The sequence below is a fragment of the Pecten maximus genome, chromosome 8 (assembly GCF_902652985.1).
Source record: "Pecten maximus chromosome 8, xPecMax1.1, whole genome shotgun sequence".
NCBI lineage: Eukaryota > Metazoa > Mollusca > Bivalvia > Pectinida > Pectinidae > Pecten > Pecten maximus.
Window position 1 is genome coordinate 17,149,905 of NC_047022.1, and position 18,750 is coordinate 17,168,654.

Below are 18,750 nucleotides of genomic sequence, written 5' to 3' on the forward strand. Positions count from 1 at the left end.
GTTTCGAGAAGTTTCATTTTGCCTGTTTCAAGAGAATTGACACTGAATATGTTTGATTTTTGTACATAAAATACCTAAGTATTAACGTCCCCTCTATGTAGAGACCAATATTCAGATTGGATATTCTGGAGAAAAAAGAATTCTCGATAATATTGATAACAATTGTATATAAAAAATAATTCCTTGTTTTTATGGAATATAATTTATATTATATCCTCCTTATCCCCCTCGCTGCAAACAACTTAATTAAGCTCCCTTCTTTATTTTTGCAGAAGAATCACTGCTTTGAAATTAGTTAGCTAAAAGTGTTTCACAAATAAGCCATACTCAAAATTTTAATTTTAGTATTTACTCTAGAGGAAGGTCTAATTTGAAGATAAATACGATATATTACATAGAAAAGTCGGCAATAATCCAATACTTAATTTTAAATAATAGGAATATGATTTTTACTGATAATCTTCTTCTATAGTATATACCTTTGTATGTTACGTATATTTGTATTTTACACGCTGTACCTTATAATGTGCCATATTTGCATTAAAATGTTATAAAATATTAATAACTTGTTCGTTATAACGTTATTATTCATTTCTCATTCCTATTATGCTAAAAACAATGATAAAATAAGTAACGAATCTTATGTATACGGATTTATTATGACAATGGTATATTGTGTAAGTTATCAACATAATCAACATTTTTTGTGCTATGATATCAATGATATAATATAAAATCCCTGGACGGACATATACAACATATATTTTCATGTTCATATATTATGTGCTGCTTGATTTGGAACGAATCAGCGATTCGTAATAGGAAATTGATTTTACACTTTAAATTAACCTGAAGTCAACAAAACAATGCATACAAATTAAGGAATAGACTCCAGCACACAGCAGAGTTTCTTAAAATAGCTAGCTGCCATATGATTAGATTTTATATTGCTATTCAATTTGTATATTATTTAGAAACCTGTCTTCAAAATCTGTTTTCGTCATGGATGAATAACAAACCGTCTCGTAATTATTGTGATCGAAATGGTGACCTTGGAAATTAGCACTTGTAATCAACACCTGAGCAGTTTTAGCCTTAACACCAGCTGCAAACTTGCCATGAAACGTTGACTTAGGATTGGTTATTTTACTCATCACGTGATCTCTCACGTAACTACGATATTTTGGCGAGAATGCGTCAAGAATAGTCTTTACTAAGGATGCGTAAGCCTCAGGGTCGTCAGGTTTGTACCCGGGACCAAATTTCCAGTACGGAATGAACTTAGGGGGATTCTTCTTTGGCACACGGACGTTTGAAATTTCTCTGACGTAAATTGCCTTCAGATTTGCTGTCGACTGCTTGTCGAGGAGAAAGAAACAGATCTCAAGTAGTCGTTCGATGTCCATGAACGGAGTGACGATATAGACTTCCGTGGAGGCCTCGGAGAACCAACGCTGAAGGAGTGACTGCCATACGGGATAAATATCTGTTCTTCCATTCACGAATCGACCGATAGATATCTCTTCTGGTGCCTTTAATTTTTTAGTTTCCTTTAAAGAAAGATATTCGATATATGTGATAAGGTCTTTAACGTACTTTCTTAATCATAAATATGTACTGTGTAGCAATGTAACCGTCTATAGCTGATGACATTTGAATATTACACACCGACATTAATCAATAGACATTTACACATAAAACACCTATACCATTGATAAACATATATAGCATATTCACGTGATGTTATGCCAAGTCACAAAAATTCTTCCTAAGTGTATTCCATCACTCAGTTGCTAAGCACCTGCAGAAGTTAAAATTGGATAATGTGTTCATAGTCTTAGTTAATTCGAACTCGAATAACGAGAATATCCTGCTGAACTCTTAAGTACAAATTCAGTTCCAACAAATATTTCTGTAAAATACACACAGTTACCTCGGATACTCGGTATTCTCAGGTTTATATATGACCCCAATGATTTCGAGATAATGAGGTCCGAGTATACTATATATCGATAATGTTTTTCCTCAAAGTTTAGGGCAAGGAGATTTGTTTAAAAAACAAAAACTTACTTTTTCTGAAGAGACATCTTCTTTTGCTTCAGTTTTCTTCGTTTTTACCTTGATGTCATTAGATGTGCTGCTGTCCGCTTTCCGTTTTTCATGCCTGTTTGAAATAAATCATAAAGCATTACTGTTTAGTTGGTAATATTTGCGGGGGATTTTATTTCAACGCGAAAATAAAACACCAGTGAATATTTACACATACACATAAAAAGTGTTTACTGCAGAATGCTTTACAAGGCGTGGTTGTGCGAAACATAATATCCGGACTTGAGTCCGATTGGGACAACCGCAAAATATAAACCCTACGAAGATAACTTTCCAGTAATTACTCGTATACGTTAAAAGGATGAATACATTTTCATTTTGTCACATAATGACATAAGGTTCAGATTTTTTGAATATTTTATAAGAAAAATTGCTTGAAGGATTAACCTTTTTTGACAGGTGCAGCTTGTTTGACTTAAATGCTACCTGGATTAATATCGAATGTATATAATATAGCATAACTTATGTTTTATACTCGATACAAATACAGGAATGATTCTTCGTTCTACACTTATATCTGTTTCATAATATACAATTTTTTTGTTGTGCGTATGTGATAAAACATTTGTAAACAGAGGAATCAATATATCTACTGTTGTACTTACCCCATATTGCGATCTCGAGTCAGAGGTCCGGCTATAATGACTGATAAATTTAATATATCTTATAAATATATAGATTATATACCCTCTGTACAAAACAAACAACCATTTATCGGACAAGAAGAAACATGTTTTGTTGACAAATAAGGAGATATTTGCTTTCGGTGGGGGCGGGGATGGGGCCATATTTGATATGATTCAACATAGATCGATAAGGTAATGGTTAACCTAATGTAGCAGGGCTTTATTACATACTTTATATAAGTATCTGGGCAATTTGTGTTGTTAAGCGGTCATACGTGGTGAGTCTTGACCAATATTTTATCATAAATGACCACGACAGTACCATACGCACGTTCGATCGTGCTATTGCTGCGGCACTTAACCCCTTTAGTTGAGTTTTTATTTGGTATTACTATAATTGTTAATAACCCTCTTACACAGATTTAATCGAGGGTAATAAAACATTATTTGTAGGAATTTTGTTTATCATTAATAGCCCAGTTACATACGCTTTCAGTGCTTGAATTGATAAAGCTCTTTAGTGGGGTTATTTTGTATCATTATTTAGTACAAAAGCCTTGTAGCTCAATTTGTTTGTACTATGGCGGATAACAAATAAATCTTGTTATTTGGAATCAATTATAAATTACAACAAATGCTTTTGTTTATAACTGATACCATATAACCTCGTTAGTTGGGGTTATTTTACATAATTATTTACAGTTACCTCGTTTTTACAAATAAAATTCCTTTGTTGGAATAATTTGCATCTTTAATAACTATATTAATTTTGTTACTCGGGTCAGTTGAGACGTTTTGTAATCATCGATCACAAATAAACATCATGACCATTTTATTATCTACTGTCTTTTTAACTACAATCACATTTCGAAGCATCGGATGTTTAGTCAAGCGTTTTTATGACGGGGTAATCCAGGTCAGGCGAACGTTTTATCATGGGTCTATTATTAAAGGTCAACATGGCCGATACCAGATACATGCCTACAACACCCCATAAATTACCTCGGGTGTAATAAATTAAGTCAACAAACTTAAATGATAATCTACGTCACGATTTAAAGGGACGTAATACAACTATTTGTGTGTATCATAGGGGGCTGAGGAATGCATGGAATCTTATGATTCGGGTAGAACTATATATGTTATGAAGTAGAAATATCTTAAAACAGTGATATAAAAAGAAAGAATGGACGTGGATCATATGTTTTAACCGTCAAGATGTCAACAAAAATCTTATTGACTCTTGATCGAATCTTCTTTAAAACAAATAAAACCGTAAACATCATTAGTTGACTGGGATTTTTTATTTTCCAATATGGTACTTATCGTTCAAACATAACCAATGCTACTTTAAGAAACCTTTGACACGAGTTCTACTTCAAAAGCATTACACTAATGACACACACGGACATGCCATCTAATCAAATAAAAGATGAAATATATGCCAAATAATGCTTATAAATACAAACTTCTAGGATACGTTTCATATAATATCAAATGAAATAAAAATTGACTTAAAATCTTATATTCATTAAATGAATAATACTTTGTAATTTGTTTTATATTTAATTATGAAAAAAACCTATTAATTTGAAATTTTCGGCTAGCAATGTGCATATTTTTAGTTTAAACCATAGACTTCGTTGTAAAAACACTCATTCTGATGGTATGTGAAAATCTTATAGTGTTGCGCAAATTACTTCAACCTTTGTTTATGTAATTTTTCTCCGGACTCCGCTTCCCTTCTTACCTCCGTCTTTTATACTCAAGTATCACTGACTAGAATGACTAATCAGTTGTATTATTAGTTTGATTGAATTTTTACTCTATTTAACTCTCAACGTGTATTGGAATACACCAGCATCTTGTTTGTCTTTCGTAAATCCACCGGGGTATATTACACTACTGACATATGCAAAAAATATAAAATTGACGAATCCACACACAGGATACAGGATGTTTTCGTAATAAAAGCTGATAAGTTTGAAATTTAATAATATCTTCCATACGTATTAGTTCTGAGGACAGTGATTCATCATACTTTCAACAAAGACAACAAACAAACAAGTACAAATGAGGAAAAGAATAAAAAGCAAAGTTAGTTTATATATAATTCATTGTGACAAATCATTATCAAAAGTAAAGCTTCCCCCGTCAAATCCGCTTAAAATGTATCAGAGAGGTAGCAAACCCCCCAAAAATAGACATAATCTGCTTTTAATGCGAGTCAAACGTAATATAGGACAACGGTGATGTTATATTGTTAATGTTTCACCATACTTGTCAGAATGGTTTCCCCTATGTTCTAAACATGGTTTCTGTTTTCAAAAGTTAAATGCTACTAAACGAGGAAATGTATAAGGTTCTTGATAATACTAAAGTTATAAAAAAAGTTATAAACAGAGAATGCCGGAAGTTTCACAGCGTTGATATCTAAATAATATATCTACCTACTGGATACACCAATTGTATTGAATAATTGAATATATCCCTCTGCTCTGATTTATAAATGTGTTGATTAACAACGACCGTTATACATTCGCCGTTTTCACAAACAATTAACAATTGTCACATATAATACATGAGAACTATTTAAATAACACAAGGGAAATAACTCCTATATATTTTGTTTTGTTTTGATACACACATTTATTGTACATGGTAAATACATAGTTTTGAATTCATCGAACACTGGGAATTCTAGCAGTTAATTTTCCATAGACAGTCACGGGCGAGATATAATCCCAATCAAATGATTCTTGTCATGCCTCTCTAGATTAAAACAGATAAACAGTATTCCACATGTCATGAAAACAAAATATCACATATTTTGGTGGGAAAAAAACTGCAACAGCAACAAGGATAATGTAGGGTATAATTAGATACAACGCATATCAATTTAGTAAATAAAATGGGAGACTGTTCTGAATCATTTACAATCCAAACTGCCTGTCATACCAATGCATCAAATGAAACTCGTTGTAGACAATTATACCTAATCAATAATTGTTCAATGTCAGCGTGCTAAGAGTGATTGTTTTAAAAGACCGAAAGTTACGTTACACATAAAGAGGCGGTGTTCAATGGAACTTCGGGATGCAATTAATTATTTGTTAACATTGAATAAAAAAAAAAAGAAGCTCAAAAGCTCAGAATGTGGTAAAAGCATTATTATAACTGAAGATTTGTTTGAAATAAGGATAGAATCTTTAAGAAAGCATATTGGTATTAATGATACAGGCTGATACTTTTTTTCAAGAAAAAAATAATATTCAATTTGGGTTCGGAGAGGTAGTGATAAGAACATCTCTAGGGTGTGTCCTCAATTACATCTTGATGAACATGATAAATGGACCGATAAGTTTTTGTTTCTGGCCATATCTGATTTCGTAAACAGTATTAAGATGATAATTCTGCCTTGTGAAAACATAACTTAATAGTTTGTTTCGTGTTTTTACTATTTTACCAAAGATTGGCAGTCTGATTAATTCATAAAATATATATTTCATTTTTTTCCCTGTATAAGCGATATCATTGATAAATAAGTCGCTGATTTCCATAAGATATGACTGGGGTCAAATTGTAAGATTGGATACATCCAAGTACTAATTGTACATGTCTGCTTCATTAAACTTTTTCCGTTGTAGTTCATCTCATGTGCTGTACTAAATTGGCCCTATGTCTTCATGATTGTGGGTCTTTAGGATATGTCTTATTCTAGAGTTTCTAACTAAGGGGAGATAAGCTAATATTAGAATCTTCTTGAGCAATCCTTGATAAAAAAAACTACATACACAAATAGCATCGCATTAAAAATCCATAAACGCGATATTCACTGTATTACTGTTGGAATGAAACATTTAGAGTGCTGACAGTACTCGTTATACGGTCGAGAGAAAAAAATTCAAATTGACATTAAAATGTCATTTCAAATGTGATTTTGCAGCGTTTTCAAGAACACATTATTTACATGCTAAACGGCGTGTTGTTGTTGAACGCTTGTTCTACCCTTTCTGCCAAGCCTTTTTGGTCAATTTCCGTTAATGCACTTTTCAAAGTTTCAAGTCGTTTGTAAGGATCGATACTTTCGTTGTCCAGCCAGTGTAAAAGAAGCCTTAGTTTTAACTGATTTCCGTCTTGCGGGTTTGGAAAGATGCCAGCCAAGCGATCAGCCGTCACCATTGGTATCCCTAAAAGTGTTGCTAATGAGACGTACTCATTGTTGGGTATTTGTCTTGCAAGGAGAGTCATGCTTCTCTCTGAGAACACCTCTGCAATAATCAAAAATGCATTAGTTATTTAGAATTGAGGCAAGTAATAAGGTCTTATATAACCTGTCTGTCTACGATTTATATTTCCCAATATTACCTGCTGAAAGACTCTTTTGAAATGAAAAAAGCCGAAAACATATAATCATTTCATGGAGTGAAACTTATTTGTAGAAATATCGTCTGCCGTGTGACAGGTGGACAGTACAGATCAAGATATTCCTATGGGAGCTGAATGCATCAGATATTTGTTAAGAGAAGCGCAATTATGTTTGATCAGTATTGTTTAATGATTACCATGTATTGTACAGTAAACCAAATTAGTATCACAGGTAGGCTAGATTAGGCAGATCTACATCCTCTAGTTTCACACATGTATTTATGATATATCAGAATAAATAATTTGTTTTGTCAATGCCATTTTTGCAAAGTCGCCGGAGTTAAAAAGACATTTAATCGATATTATGCTAATGTTCAAATTTTCATCTTCTTTGGCGTTCAGTGAGAAATTGAAATTTTAAGAATAGTTCTATAGAAAAAAGAATAGAAATGCTGCTGCATTAAAGGGGTATCTAAACAGCAGATCCAGTCAAAACTGTGATATTTTACAGGCCTATAAATTCCTACTATGGTGCAATTTAACAGAAGTAACATGGTTAACGTTTATTATATGTCTTGGCAAACCGGAGGACTTGCTGTTGACATGTAATTTGTTAAAATGTTTGTAAATGTCACCAATACATCAGACAAATGCATGTTTCAGGGGAACATAATTAACTCATTAAATTGCATAAATTGCACAAAATAGCCATGTCGTTTTGCTCAATAGTGTCTAAAGCACAAAACAAGAGCATAGGTTTTTACCAGATTTGACTTTATAATATGAATAAACACTGTGTATTTTGACCTTGAAATGCAAATGGTGGTTGTGAATAATATCAAACAAATGTGGAATATAAAGAGGTGTTTTAAACATAAAAAATGTTCCTATTTGACACTATAAAAACCCTAGACATGGCAAGAAGATTGCTTTCAGAAAGAAATGTTTAACTGCTGAATTTGGGGTAAAATATGTCTATTTCAGAAAGAGGCCACAAACTCAACTGTTTAACAATCTGATTTAAAACAAAATCCTTTTTACTATGATCAGAAGTCATAGGAGCATTTTCATTTGATTGAAATGCTTCTCTTTTTGCCATGTTTGTGTACTATTATTCACAACCACCATTCGCATTTCAAGGCTAAAACAAAAGAAGTGTTTTATACGTACATAAAGTAAAGTCCGGTCAAACAAATGCTCTAACCCTGTGCTATAGAACTTGTGAGCATAACAGCTTGGCTATTTTTCAGGTTTGGTCGTTTTTGTGACTCAGAAATACTCCATGCTATATCTTACCAAAAAATAGCTCTGTAGAAGAAACCGATAACATCCACACCAAATGTTTGGTGATTGTAAGAAACTGAATGTCCAAACAAATATGTTGGTATATTACATGACTATTTTTTGCATTTTTTCATATATCTATTCGTGTTTGAAATTTACCATTATTTTGCCGTATAGATGGCCGTTAAGAAAGCTTTTACTCAATGTATGTAGTAATCTATTGAATTTCATTATAGGAGAGTTAAAGAAAAACAATGTTTTTCATACATTTATGAGCTGGTCGAAGACTACTTAATGATATTAATCTTCGTAAAAGAAAGCCTCTATAATTAGCGTTAATTGATAATTGTTTTGTTTCTATGAATGACCATTAGTAGAACAGTAGAACATAGATTACCCGCACCTGGCGAAACTCTGGGTCTGATTTCTGGGATAGGTTCATATTTCGGTTTGTGTTCATTTCGCGGTTGATTTCTAGATGACGATGTTTGTGGCAAAGATTTTTTGATATCTTCCATATTGATACAGACTACGAAGTCTTTATCTTCGAAGCTGTCGTATGGTACTGTCTCAGGTCCGACTGCGCCCAAGCTAGACAGTTCTTGATTGTAAGCAGTTGTTTGTAATCCTGGGGTTCTATTTAATGTAGCCTGGGAAGATGATAATGGACTGCCAGGGTTGTTTCTCTTCCGCAATTCTTTCAATGCATGGAATACTGCATTGTGAAGACGCCGTCGGTTCCGACCACTGTCTAGGTCGTATTCCAGGGTAGCAAAATCTCCAATTCCAAATCCCGCGTTTCTCTCTACATGGAATGAGAGTGAGTTATCGTGATTGTTACGGTCAAAGATGATGAAACGACTCACTGGGGTGACGGATTTAAGAAACTTTATTGCCGTATTATTAGCCAACGAAACCCTCACCCTGTTCATGTTCTTTAAACGTATTGTCGGGGATGTACATGTAGGCAGTAAATCCATGCCCATTTCATTCGTTCGTTCCTTTTCCTTTTGTGATCTTTCATCCTGATTCACTATTTCTGAGCGTAAAAATAATATCTCATTTGCTTCTCTTTTAGTAAAAAGTAAAATGTTACACCTTGGGTCGTCGAGGTCGTAAACATATTTTACTGCGGCAATCGCATCTAATTGATGGACATTCGGTCTGTGTCTTACACAAATTACTCTGAAAGATAGAATAATTATTAATTATTGAAAACATTCTATCAGTATGAATGGGCTCAAAAGTACAACAATATGAAGAATATGTACATTAAACTAATTTAGCACAGGTATTGCAATGAAAGATGAAACATGAAAATAGTAATCACTGAAATACTATCATCTATGTTTTTTCTATTTTTTTTATCAATGTCAGTTTTTAGGGTACCGTTTTGTTTCGTTGGGCTTGACTTCGTTTCGTTTCGTTTGAATCGTTTTGTTTCGTTTTGCTTTCGTTAAGCACTTTACAGGTACCCCGGTTTTCAGGTAAATATATTATTTTGGCGAAAATTAGCTTCAACTCGGACGGTATTTTCCCGAATCGGATCAAGCCACTATTACACATGTCTACCCATGTGCACGGCAGTACTCGAAGGACACCCCTCTATGTATCTTCGGTACGTTTGGTTAGACAAATCAAAAGTAAACAGTGAGAAACCAAATCTATACATGTAGGAGTAATTGCCTACATAAAAATACTGCACCCACTTTTTTATCTTCACATCAGCCAATATTGTCATTTTTAAGTTTCATTACTGAGTGTATATATTGTAGAAATTTTTACTGTGCATATTGAAGGATGTCAAATAATTTCATTGACGAATAAAATACTCACGGACAGAAGTGATCAGTGGTAATTTCGAAAAGAGTTGGTTCAATTTCCTTGACGGTCGCTGTTTCCAGTTCACGTACTTCATCGTCCTCGAAATACAGGACAAGTAGTGTAGCTATTTCGCTGGCTTCGAGCATATGGTCTAACGGTTGTATAGACACTGTCAGGTGTACTGGAACTAGGAACTGTCGGTCATGGAACACGTTCACCATGTCAGAGATTCCAAGTATTCCGTGATTTTCTCCCAGCGTTTGTTTCACTCTCTGTTGTATTTGAATACCATCAAGGGAGGTAACCTATGTACAAAGTGATAAGAAAATATTAAAATTTTCAGACTCAGAAGCATTTGGATTGTAGGTGACAAAGATACAATGCAAAGAAATACCAGTAAATATGAGTTATGTCTTTTTGTCTTTTTGAATTCACTGTGTAATATAGGAGCTTGAAATAACAGGCGTTCTTCCTTTGTTTCTATTTTAGGGTACGAGGTAATTGAATAAAAAGGTGAAATATAAACCTTACGCGCATTTGAACATTTCGTCAATACCTGTAGGGCAAAATGACAAAAATCTAAGACATGTTACAGTAAAAACTACACATTTTATGCTATCATCACCCTCAAAAACGTTTTTTTCCACCTACACATTTTACTCTATTATCACCCTCTTAAAATAAGCGGGCTGAAGTTAGCAGCGGATTCGTTATTCGTTATTGGGGATTCGAATAACGAATCCGCTGCCAGCAGCGGATTGGGGATTCAGTTTTTTATGTTTAAATGATGTTTCTTTTTATTGACGTTTTGACGATTGGATTGAAATAACAAATCCGTTTCAGCCGTGGATTAGAGATTCAGTTACATATAAGTATTTTTCTTATTATATGCGATTGGGGATATCGAATAACGAACCCGCTGCCAGCAGCGGATTGGGGATTCGAATAACGAATCCGCTGCCAGCAGCGGATTGGGGATTCGAATAACGAATCCGCTGCCAGCAGCAGATTGGGGATTCAGGTTTTTTTTATGTTTAAATGATCTTTCTTTAAGTTGACATTTTAATGTTTGGATTTAAATAACGAATCCGCTGCAACAGTGGATTGGGGATTCAGTTACATATAAGTATTTTTTTCTTATTATATGTGATTGGGGATTCAAATAACGAATCCGCTTGATAAACTATGATTGGAGATTCGATTTTACATTTTTATTTTGTGATTCGAATAGCAAATTTGTTGCCAATAGCGTATTGTGGATTCAGTTTATGATGTTTAATTGACGTATTTTATCATAAATTACGAAAATGGTAATTTGCGGGTATTACAATGATATAATTACTTGGTAATTCAATCAACAATAATGGAATTCTAGTTCAAATCTGCTGCCAAGAGTTTCTTTCTTGTGGGAGGTTTATCGTCTCTTTACAAGTAGACAAAGTTCTATGTTTCTTCGCCAGCACTCTATGTTATATATTGTAATATATAAAGACCAGAGTATCATTTCGATATAGCTGAAGGTTTGATTGGAATGCAAACATGTATACGGAATCTAAAATTATATCAGTAAAATAATCTTGGTTATTATATTTATGCTACAAATAGGATAATATTGTTAAACTATTCTGCTGTTGTTCGAATCTCCAATCATATATTAAAAGGAAAAATATCAATTGAACATGTATGTAACTGAAACCCCAAATCATATTTTATAAGAACTAGAAATGTCTGTAAGACATAAATGGTCCCGTCTTCACATGAAATTAGTTATCGATACTTGGATAATGTTTGTATTTTAACCAATAAGGGGCCAGAATTTTTTTTTTTTCTTCTTTTTTTTTTTTTTTTTTTTTACAAAAATAAATAATGCCATTGTCTTTGTATAGCCAGACTGCATATTATACCAAATTTCATAAAAGTCGAACGATATTTAAGTATCGACCAATCAGAAATCTCTATTTGGCGGCCATCTTGAATCGTTGTTCTGTTTTTTTTTTTTTTTTTTAATTGTTTATAATGCGTGCTGTCATGGTATCATTTCTCCCATCAATATCCATAATCAGATAGAACAAACGCTATTACAGGATATGTTTTAATAAAGTTTAATATTGAAGCGGGACGGGACGGGACGGACACGCGAACACTATTTATTAGATTTTTACCTGTGAAATATTGAGAATTATTCATTCTATCAAAATGATATTTTGAAAAATATCACTTTTTCTGATTTGACCAATCAGAACACTGCTTAAAAACGACAATGCGGAAAGTAAAGATTTGAAATTATAGGATGTATAATGTAAGATAGAATATAGGCCATATAACGTCACAATTTTGCGTACATTTGTAAGCCACTGACAAGGGACTACAATGGATTCTGGGAGAGATTGAGCTGTCTCGGTATATTTTACTATGGAATCTAATGAACAGAATATTTAACAGTATCTTCAGTAATACCAAATATATTTCATTCGTGTTGCTAATTTTTTTTTTTTTAAATATCAAATAATTAGCCACATTCATAAAATATAGTTGGTATTACTGAAGACACTCCTCTATACCACCATCCCCCACCATTTCATGGCGGGGGTATAAAAATAGCAATTAGGCTTAAGAAACTGAATCCCCAATCCGCTGCTGGCAGCGGGTTCGTTATTCGATATCCCCAATCCGCTGCTGGCAGCGGGTTCGTTATTCGATATCCCCAATCCCATATAATAAGAAAAATACTTATATGTAACTGAATCGCTAATCCACGGCTGAAACGGATTTGTTATTTCAATCCAATCGTCAAAACGTCAATAAAAAGAAACATAATTTAAACATAAAAAACTGAATCCCCAATCCGCTGCTGGCAGCGGATTCGTTATTCGAATCCCCAATCCGCTGCTGGCAGCGGGTTCGTTATTCGATATCCCCAATCATATATAATAAGAAAAATACTTATATGTAACTGAATCTCTAATCCACGGCTGAAACGGATTTGTTATTTCAATCCAATCGTCAAAACGTCAATAAAAAGAAACATCATTTAAACATAAAAAACCGAATCCCCAATCCGCTGCTGGCAGCGGGTTCGTTATTCGATATCCCCAATCACATATAATAAGAAAAATACTTATATGTAACTGAATCTCTAATCCACGGCTGAACCGGATTTGTTATTTGAATCCAATCGTCAAAACGTCAATAAAAAGAAACATCATTTAAACATAAAAGAAACTGAATCCCCAATCCGCTGCTGGCAGCGGATTCGTTATTCGAATCACCAATCCGCTGCTGGCAGCGGGTTCGTTATTCGAATCACCAATCCGCTGCTGGCAGCGGATTCGTTATTCGAATCCCCAATAACGAATAACGAATCCGCTGCTAACTTCAGCCCGCTCTTAAAATATTTGTTTTTCGTTCCCCTCCCACACGTTTTGTATGTAACTTTCAGTATCACATGCGATCAGTATAAAGACAAAGTGATTATTTCTTTCACTTGCTGTATTAAAAACATTTCTTTTGATGTTCCTTTCTTTTAAAATGATTAATGAATATTGGAATAATAACATATACCAACCTCGATAGTGACCTGCATGGTACTCTCCACAGAATCGGGTGGGAATTCAATTTTCATCCTCTCATTTTCTGGATCAAGATTCTCTACACAACCTGCTCGAGTAACTTCAACAGTCTGTACTTCAATTTGAGACGTTATGAATACAGCGTCAATATCGAGTTGATCTGTTTCAATACTCACAGTAATTTCCCCTGCCTGGATTAAAGAATAAGAACAGAAAATAATCAGCATTTTCAATTATCCATCAATCATTTGTTCAAAAACTATATACACACTCTTTACGTCACAAGTACCAGAAAAATAATACATTACTTTCTTCCGTGGCTCTTACAACATCGGGCACAATCTGGATAGAGATATTGGGTCGTTAGCAGTTTTTGACTTTGGAAAAATACACCAAAAAGTCGAAATTAATCTTTCATTAAAGTTAGTTTTAGTTTTTAAAATTAGTTTTCTTGTTTTTGCCCTTTTATCTTAAATATAAGTGAAACGATCGCTATAATCATACACTCATAAATAAGATGAAATTTTTCATTCGACATGAGGTTCGTGATATTTCAATTATAAGACTCAATTTATAATGAAAATACAGTCGAACCTTGTTATCGCAAAGCCAATGAGTTCATTGAAAATCCCGAAAATTCGATGTAATCGAATATATTCCATGTAAACTGTTTGCTCTAGCAACTGCATTTCGTTCGTTCGTTTTCCTCGATAGCGAGGTTTTACCTAGCCCGAGTTTCGCCTTGCCCTGACACCATGCCTGGTGTAGGGCAAGAGCGCACTACTATATGAAAACGTAGAATTCTCCAACACCGTTTAGTGTCGCTAAGATTTTGGTGCAAAGATAATAAGATCGGGGGTGACATAACACCTACTTACATATATGAATAAACGAGATATTTATTGACCCAAAAACACATATTCAGTCCAATGTCGGTGTTCTATTCCGTTCGTATAGACTCTCGCTTTACGCTGGTAAAAAAAAACACTTGACTTGAAGCTATATTGCCCTATGAGTGCGCGATGGAGCGAAACGAACAATCTTTTTCGGATGAAGTTTACCGCTTATAATTTAAATATTAAATGTTACAGGTTTTTGAGAAAAAAAAGCTTAGTTTTCTTGATTTAAACCATGTAAGAATAAAACCACAATAGATGATAGTGTGTCTTTTTGGTCCATTGCGTTCCAATTCTGGTGATTAATTGCACCATCACTTACAAAATGGCGGGTCAACAGTGTGAAATTGTTGACAAGCGTAAAGTGAGGGTCCATACGTTTTCATATAGCAGTGTGCTCTCGCCCCTTCACCAAACATGGTGTCAGGGCCAGATGAAACTCGAGCTAGGTTTGACCTTACATAACCTTCTATCATTATGATTTGTATCCCTTGCAAATGTCTACAATCAAACAAAAATGTTTATGAACTCTGTATTTGCATTTTTATTTTCAAACATACTATTTCAAGAATAAGGAATTGAATATAATTGTATTACCTGCTTTTTGACGTCATACCGATCCCAAGATTGTCTCCCTTTCCGCCTGACATGGAAGGTAAATATGGCGTTACGCTTAGGGATTCTAGGTGTCACGGATACCACTATTTTACCATCTGAGTTTTTTAAAGTGTAAAACTCTCCTTCATTTTCATTGTCAAGAGTGAGATAAGGCATTGGGAAAATGTCGCTCTCTAAACATTCCTGTTCGGTTAATGTAGGACATGTGATGTCAACATCAATAACAGTTGACTCGAATGAGATTTTGTCACTTTGAATTTCTTCGAAAGGAAATTCACTTTTTCTTTTTTCTGAATCCCATGGTTTTGTTTTCACACAAATGATGTCGTTGTACGATATACATCTGAAAGGTAACGAAAACTATCAGTATGTACTTCATTGAATTTCTATCCAAATAATTATGAAGCCAGCATATGTATTCTAAATCATCAAATAACCTCTGAACTGATCATTTATTTAGCCAGTGGATATATTTCGTCAATCCAATCCTTTCGATTATCTTTATATTTTCTTATTACAACAGATTAGCAAATCAAAATCAAAATTGTATCAGTGATCAATTCAATTTTTTTTTATTACGTACCATGACTATTTCTAATGACATTCAAGACAAAAGTTCATGTCGATGATAAGCATTCCAATGCTTTATGTAAAAACAGAAAGGAGTGAACAATATCAAAAAAGTTGCTTTCTGATAGAAATGACTCATATGAGAAAATTTAATTCCTTTGCAATATTGGTAAAAAAAACTATTCAAGCTTTCAAAAAAGGAATTGTACATTAGTAATTTATACCAAATATAAAACAAAAAAACTTACTCAGCCATCCTGCTTTCTGCAACGTTTGAAAGAGTATTTTCATTCAAACTGAAAGATAATATTTTATTGCATTCGTTGATTAAAAGGGCATTATAAATAATATTTTATGACATTACTTTAGGATAAGCAGATATTGGTAACCCATTAAATCATTCTCATACCATAAACACTGAGTTTGATTTCATCAAAAAACACACAGGTTATTTAAGATTATTCAAAATGAGATAAAACATTGTCTTGTAGGCAACGACCAAGGGAAAGTGTCATGGCCGACAGTATGATCTCAGTGTCCTTGTGCCATAACAAGTTAAGTCAGACGTGCTTATTGATATGCCTAGTGGTTCCATTGTCACTTCAATATTTTTCATTTTGAATGTATGACTTAACCTGAATATGACATAGATTTGAATGGCTGGTATCGTCAATTAAGCAGAAGACGCTTACACTATCGGACCACCTGGTCTTATTCCCCTTGTACTTCTTCAAGGGTTTCCATGCAGATATATCATGTTTCAGTAATACTTTATTGATTTTGAGTTAGAAGTACAGTTTCGTTATCATGTCTGTATTCTCTGATGTTTTTGTTAAATGTGATAACGTTGAACATATCATCTTTTATTTCTTTCATGATTTTCAGGAATATCCCCTTAGCATCACTGAAGGCAACAGCTGATCTATGCTGCAATCTGTCCACAAGAAAGTTTGTTTAATCCTACTTCATAATCGAAGTTATTTTCATATGTATATACATTTTGTACTTTTGTCCTTATATGGCATTTGCTTGCAATGATTACATGGGTTTTTAATAATATTGAGAATGTCGGATACATCAAGAATAACATGTTAAAATAGTAAATTAATCATATTTTTAAGATATTGCTTCCAATTGTTCTTCATTTTGTTCATGAATGTTAACTTGAAGTTGAATTCATTATTGATCCACGTTTCCCTTATATTATTTGTATAATATATGACTGATAGCTGAAGGAAACTGATAACTTTCATTTGCTCAAAAAGCCAAGTAGATGAATAAATTGTAATGTAAACTCATTTGGAGCCTATATGCTTACAGTAAGTATGGCAGAAACGTGGCTTTTATATACCTCTGGAATGTTTTAACAGATTATGAAAACAAATTCGGATGTTCATATTTTTCACATACATTATATTATTTTGTGTATACATTCATATCCATTCATCACTTTCTTTTAAATATCTTAAAGTGGGGCAACCCGATTGAACTTTTTAAATAAAACATAATTATGAAATGTCCCGAAAATACATATGCATGTTTAAGAAGAGTCGCAGTTAATCAAAATATCTATTTATTTTACATCAATTGTGAAACAAGTAACATAAACTTAAATGCATCACTTTTCTTGGCCAAGAGGGAGGTGTGGTGATCTTAATAAGTGAAGAAGCCCCACATGGTCTGGTTGGTGACTCTGGTCGCCTAGGTAAAAGGTGAGTATGTTACCGTTATGCCATTCGACCAAACTTTAAAAATGACAATACAATTGTTTTTCATTTCAAATGGCATTTCGCTTAGCAAGTATTAAACTCAATGAGAAAAATACTGTTGAAATGTTTTAAGATAAATTTCAAGAAATAAATTATCTTAAAACACCAATCGATGTCAATATATGGAGTACATTTGTATATTACATGCTATTTTAGACCTCTTCCTCGCTTATTACCTGCTGGGATTACTTCCCATTTCCGTCTCTTCCTCTAAAGATTGTTTTCTGTAATCCGAAACACAATATATACAACACTGATACAATAGTTTGTACACTGTAAGAAATATAAGCAGAAGTAATACAATAGCATTAACACTATTAATATGATATCATATACAGACTTGATACAATGATATAAACAATATTGATAAAAGAATATATACAACATTTATATATAAGCAAAACCACCCATATGTGTTGATCTGTCGAGTCGGATCGCCCGAGTTTCTTGCGCGGAGGAAGATATCACGAGTGTGCTTTTATCACATACCTGTATTAATTATAACTTACCTTAATTATGAAATCCATTTTCGGTTTGAAGTGGCATTTCATCACTATGTATTAATTTCGTTTGATCACTATTTTTGTACTGATTAACTCCCTTCTGTTTTCAAACTGATAATGTAAAGGAAAATCACAACACTTATGGATGCGAAATCATTTATTTGCAATCAGATATGTATTCAAACGTTAAAATAAATGCCGTGTTAATAAATTCTCCAAACTGTCCGTGAAAGTGTTCGGCATTTAATTATGATTTAAAATACAACATCGTTTACTTCAAGCGGCAAAGCTTGAATATATTGTTTAATTTAATTTAATTTAGCATTAGTTAAGCATGGATATACAGTAAAAAATCAAATTAAACCTATATATCGATGGCTGTCGTTGAGCGACTACGTCACAGCGCGTGCAAATTGTATTCACAAAAACAAGCGATATGTCACACCAAATCATCGTCAGAGTCAGTGATTCGTAGGATTCTACGATATTTCCTTGGAGATATAACTTGAGAGGAAGATTGGGAAGATATTTGAAAGGAAATGTTAAATGTGCCGCCAGTAATATTTGCCCTAGATAACATTCCCGTGGCAAGATAATGACAATCTCCAGATGAC

General features: G+C 33.5%; 1 protein-coding gene across 1 annotated transcript; it reads right to left on the minus strand.

Annotated features, from left to right (window-relative positions):
• Positions 1-638: 638 nt before the first annotated feature.
• Positions 639-17,904, minus strand: LOC117332712. Its single transcript, XM_033891718.1, has 9 exons — positions 17,810-17,904; positions 16,113-16,160; positions 15,274-15,637; positions 13,777-13,971; positions 10,224-10,516; positions 8,791-9,572; positions 2,715-7,006; positions 2,071-2,164; positions 639-1,550 (listed from the first exon to the last, which is right to left on the minus strand). The coding sequence occupies exons 1-7, from the start codon at positions 17,827-17,829 to the stop codon at positions 6,702-6,704; spliced, it is 2,007 nt and encodes a 668-aa protein (XP_033747609.1). The 5' UTR covers positions 17,830-17,904; the 3' UTR covers positions 639-1,550; positions 2,071-2,164; positions 2,715-6,701.
• Between the last annotated feature and the right edge of the window lie 846 nt (positions 17,905-18,750).

What these genes read in the sequence shown, in the direction of transcription:
- LOC117332712 (XM_033891718.1), bottom strand. Translation starts at nt 17,829, where the DNA reads ATGGGAAGTAATCCCAGCAG. An exon ending in GGTATGACGTCAAAAAGCAG is followed by an intron (nt 13,972 to 15,273) that starts GTAATACAATTA and finishes TCTTTAATCCAG; the next exon opens with GCAGGGGAAATTACTGTGAG. An exon ending in CCATGCAGGTCACTATCGAG is followed by an intron (nt 10,517 to 13,776) that starts GTTGGTATATGT and finishes CTTTGTACATAG; the next exon opens with GTTACCTCCCTTGATGGTAT.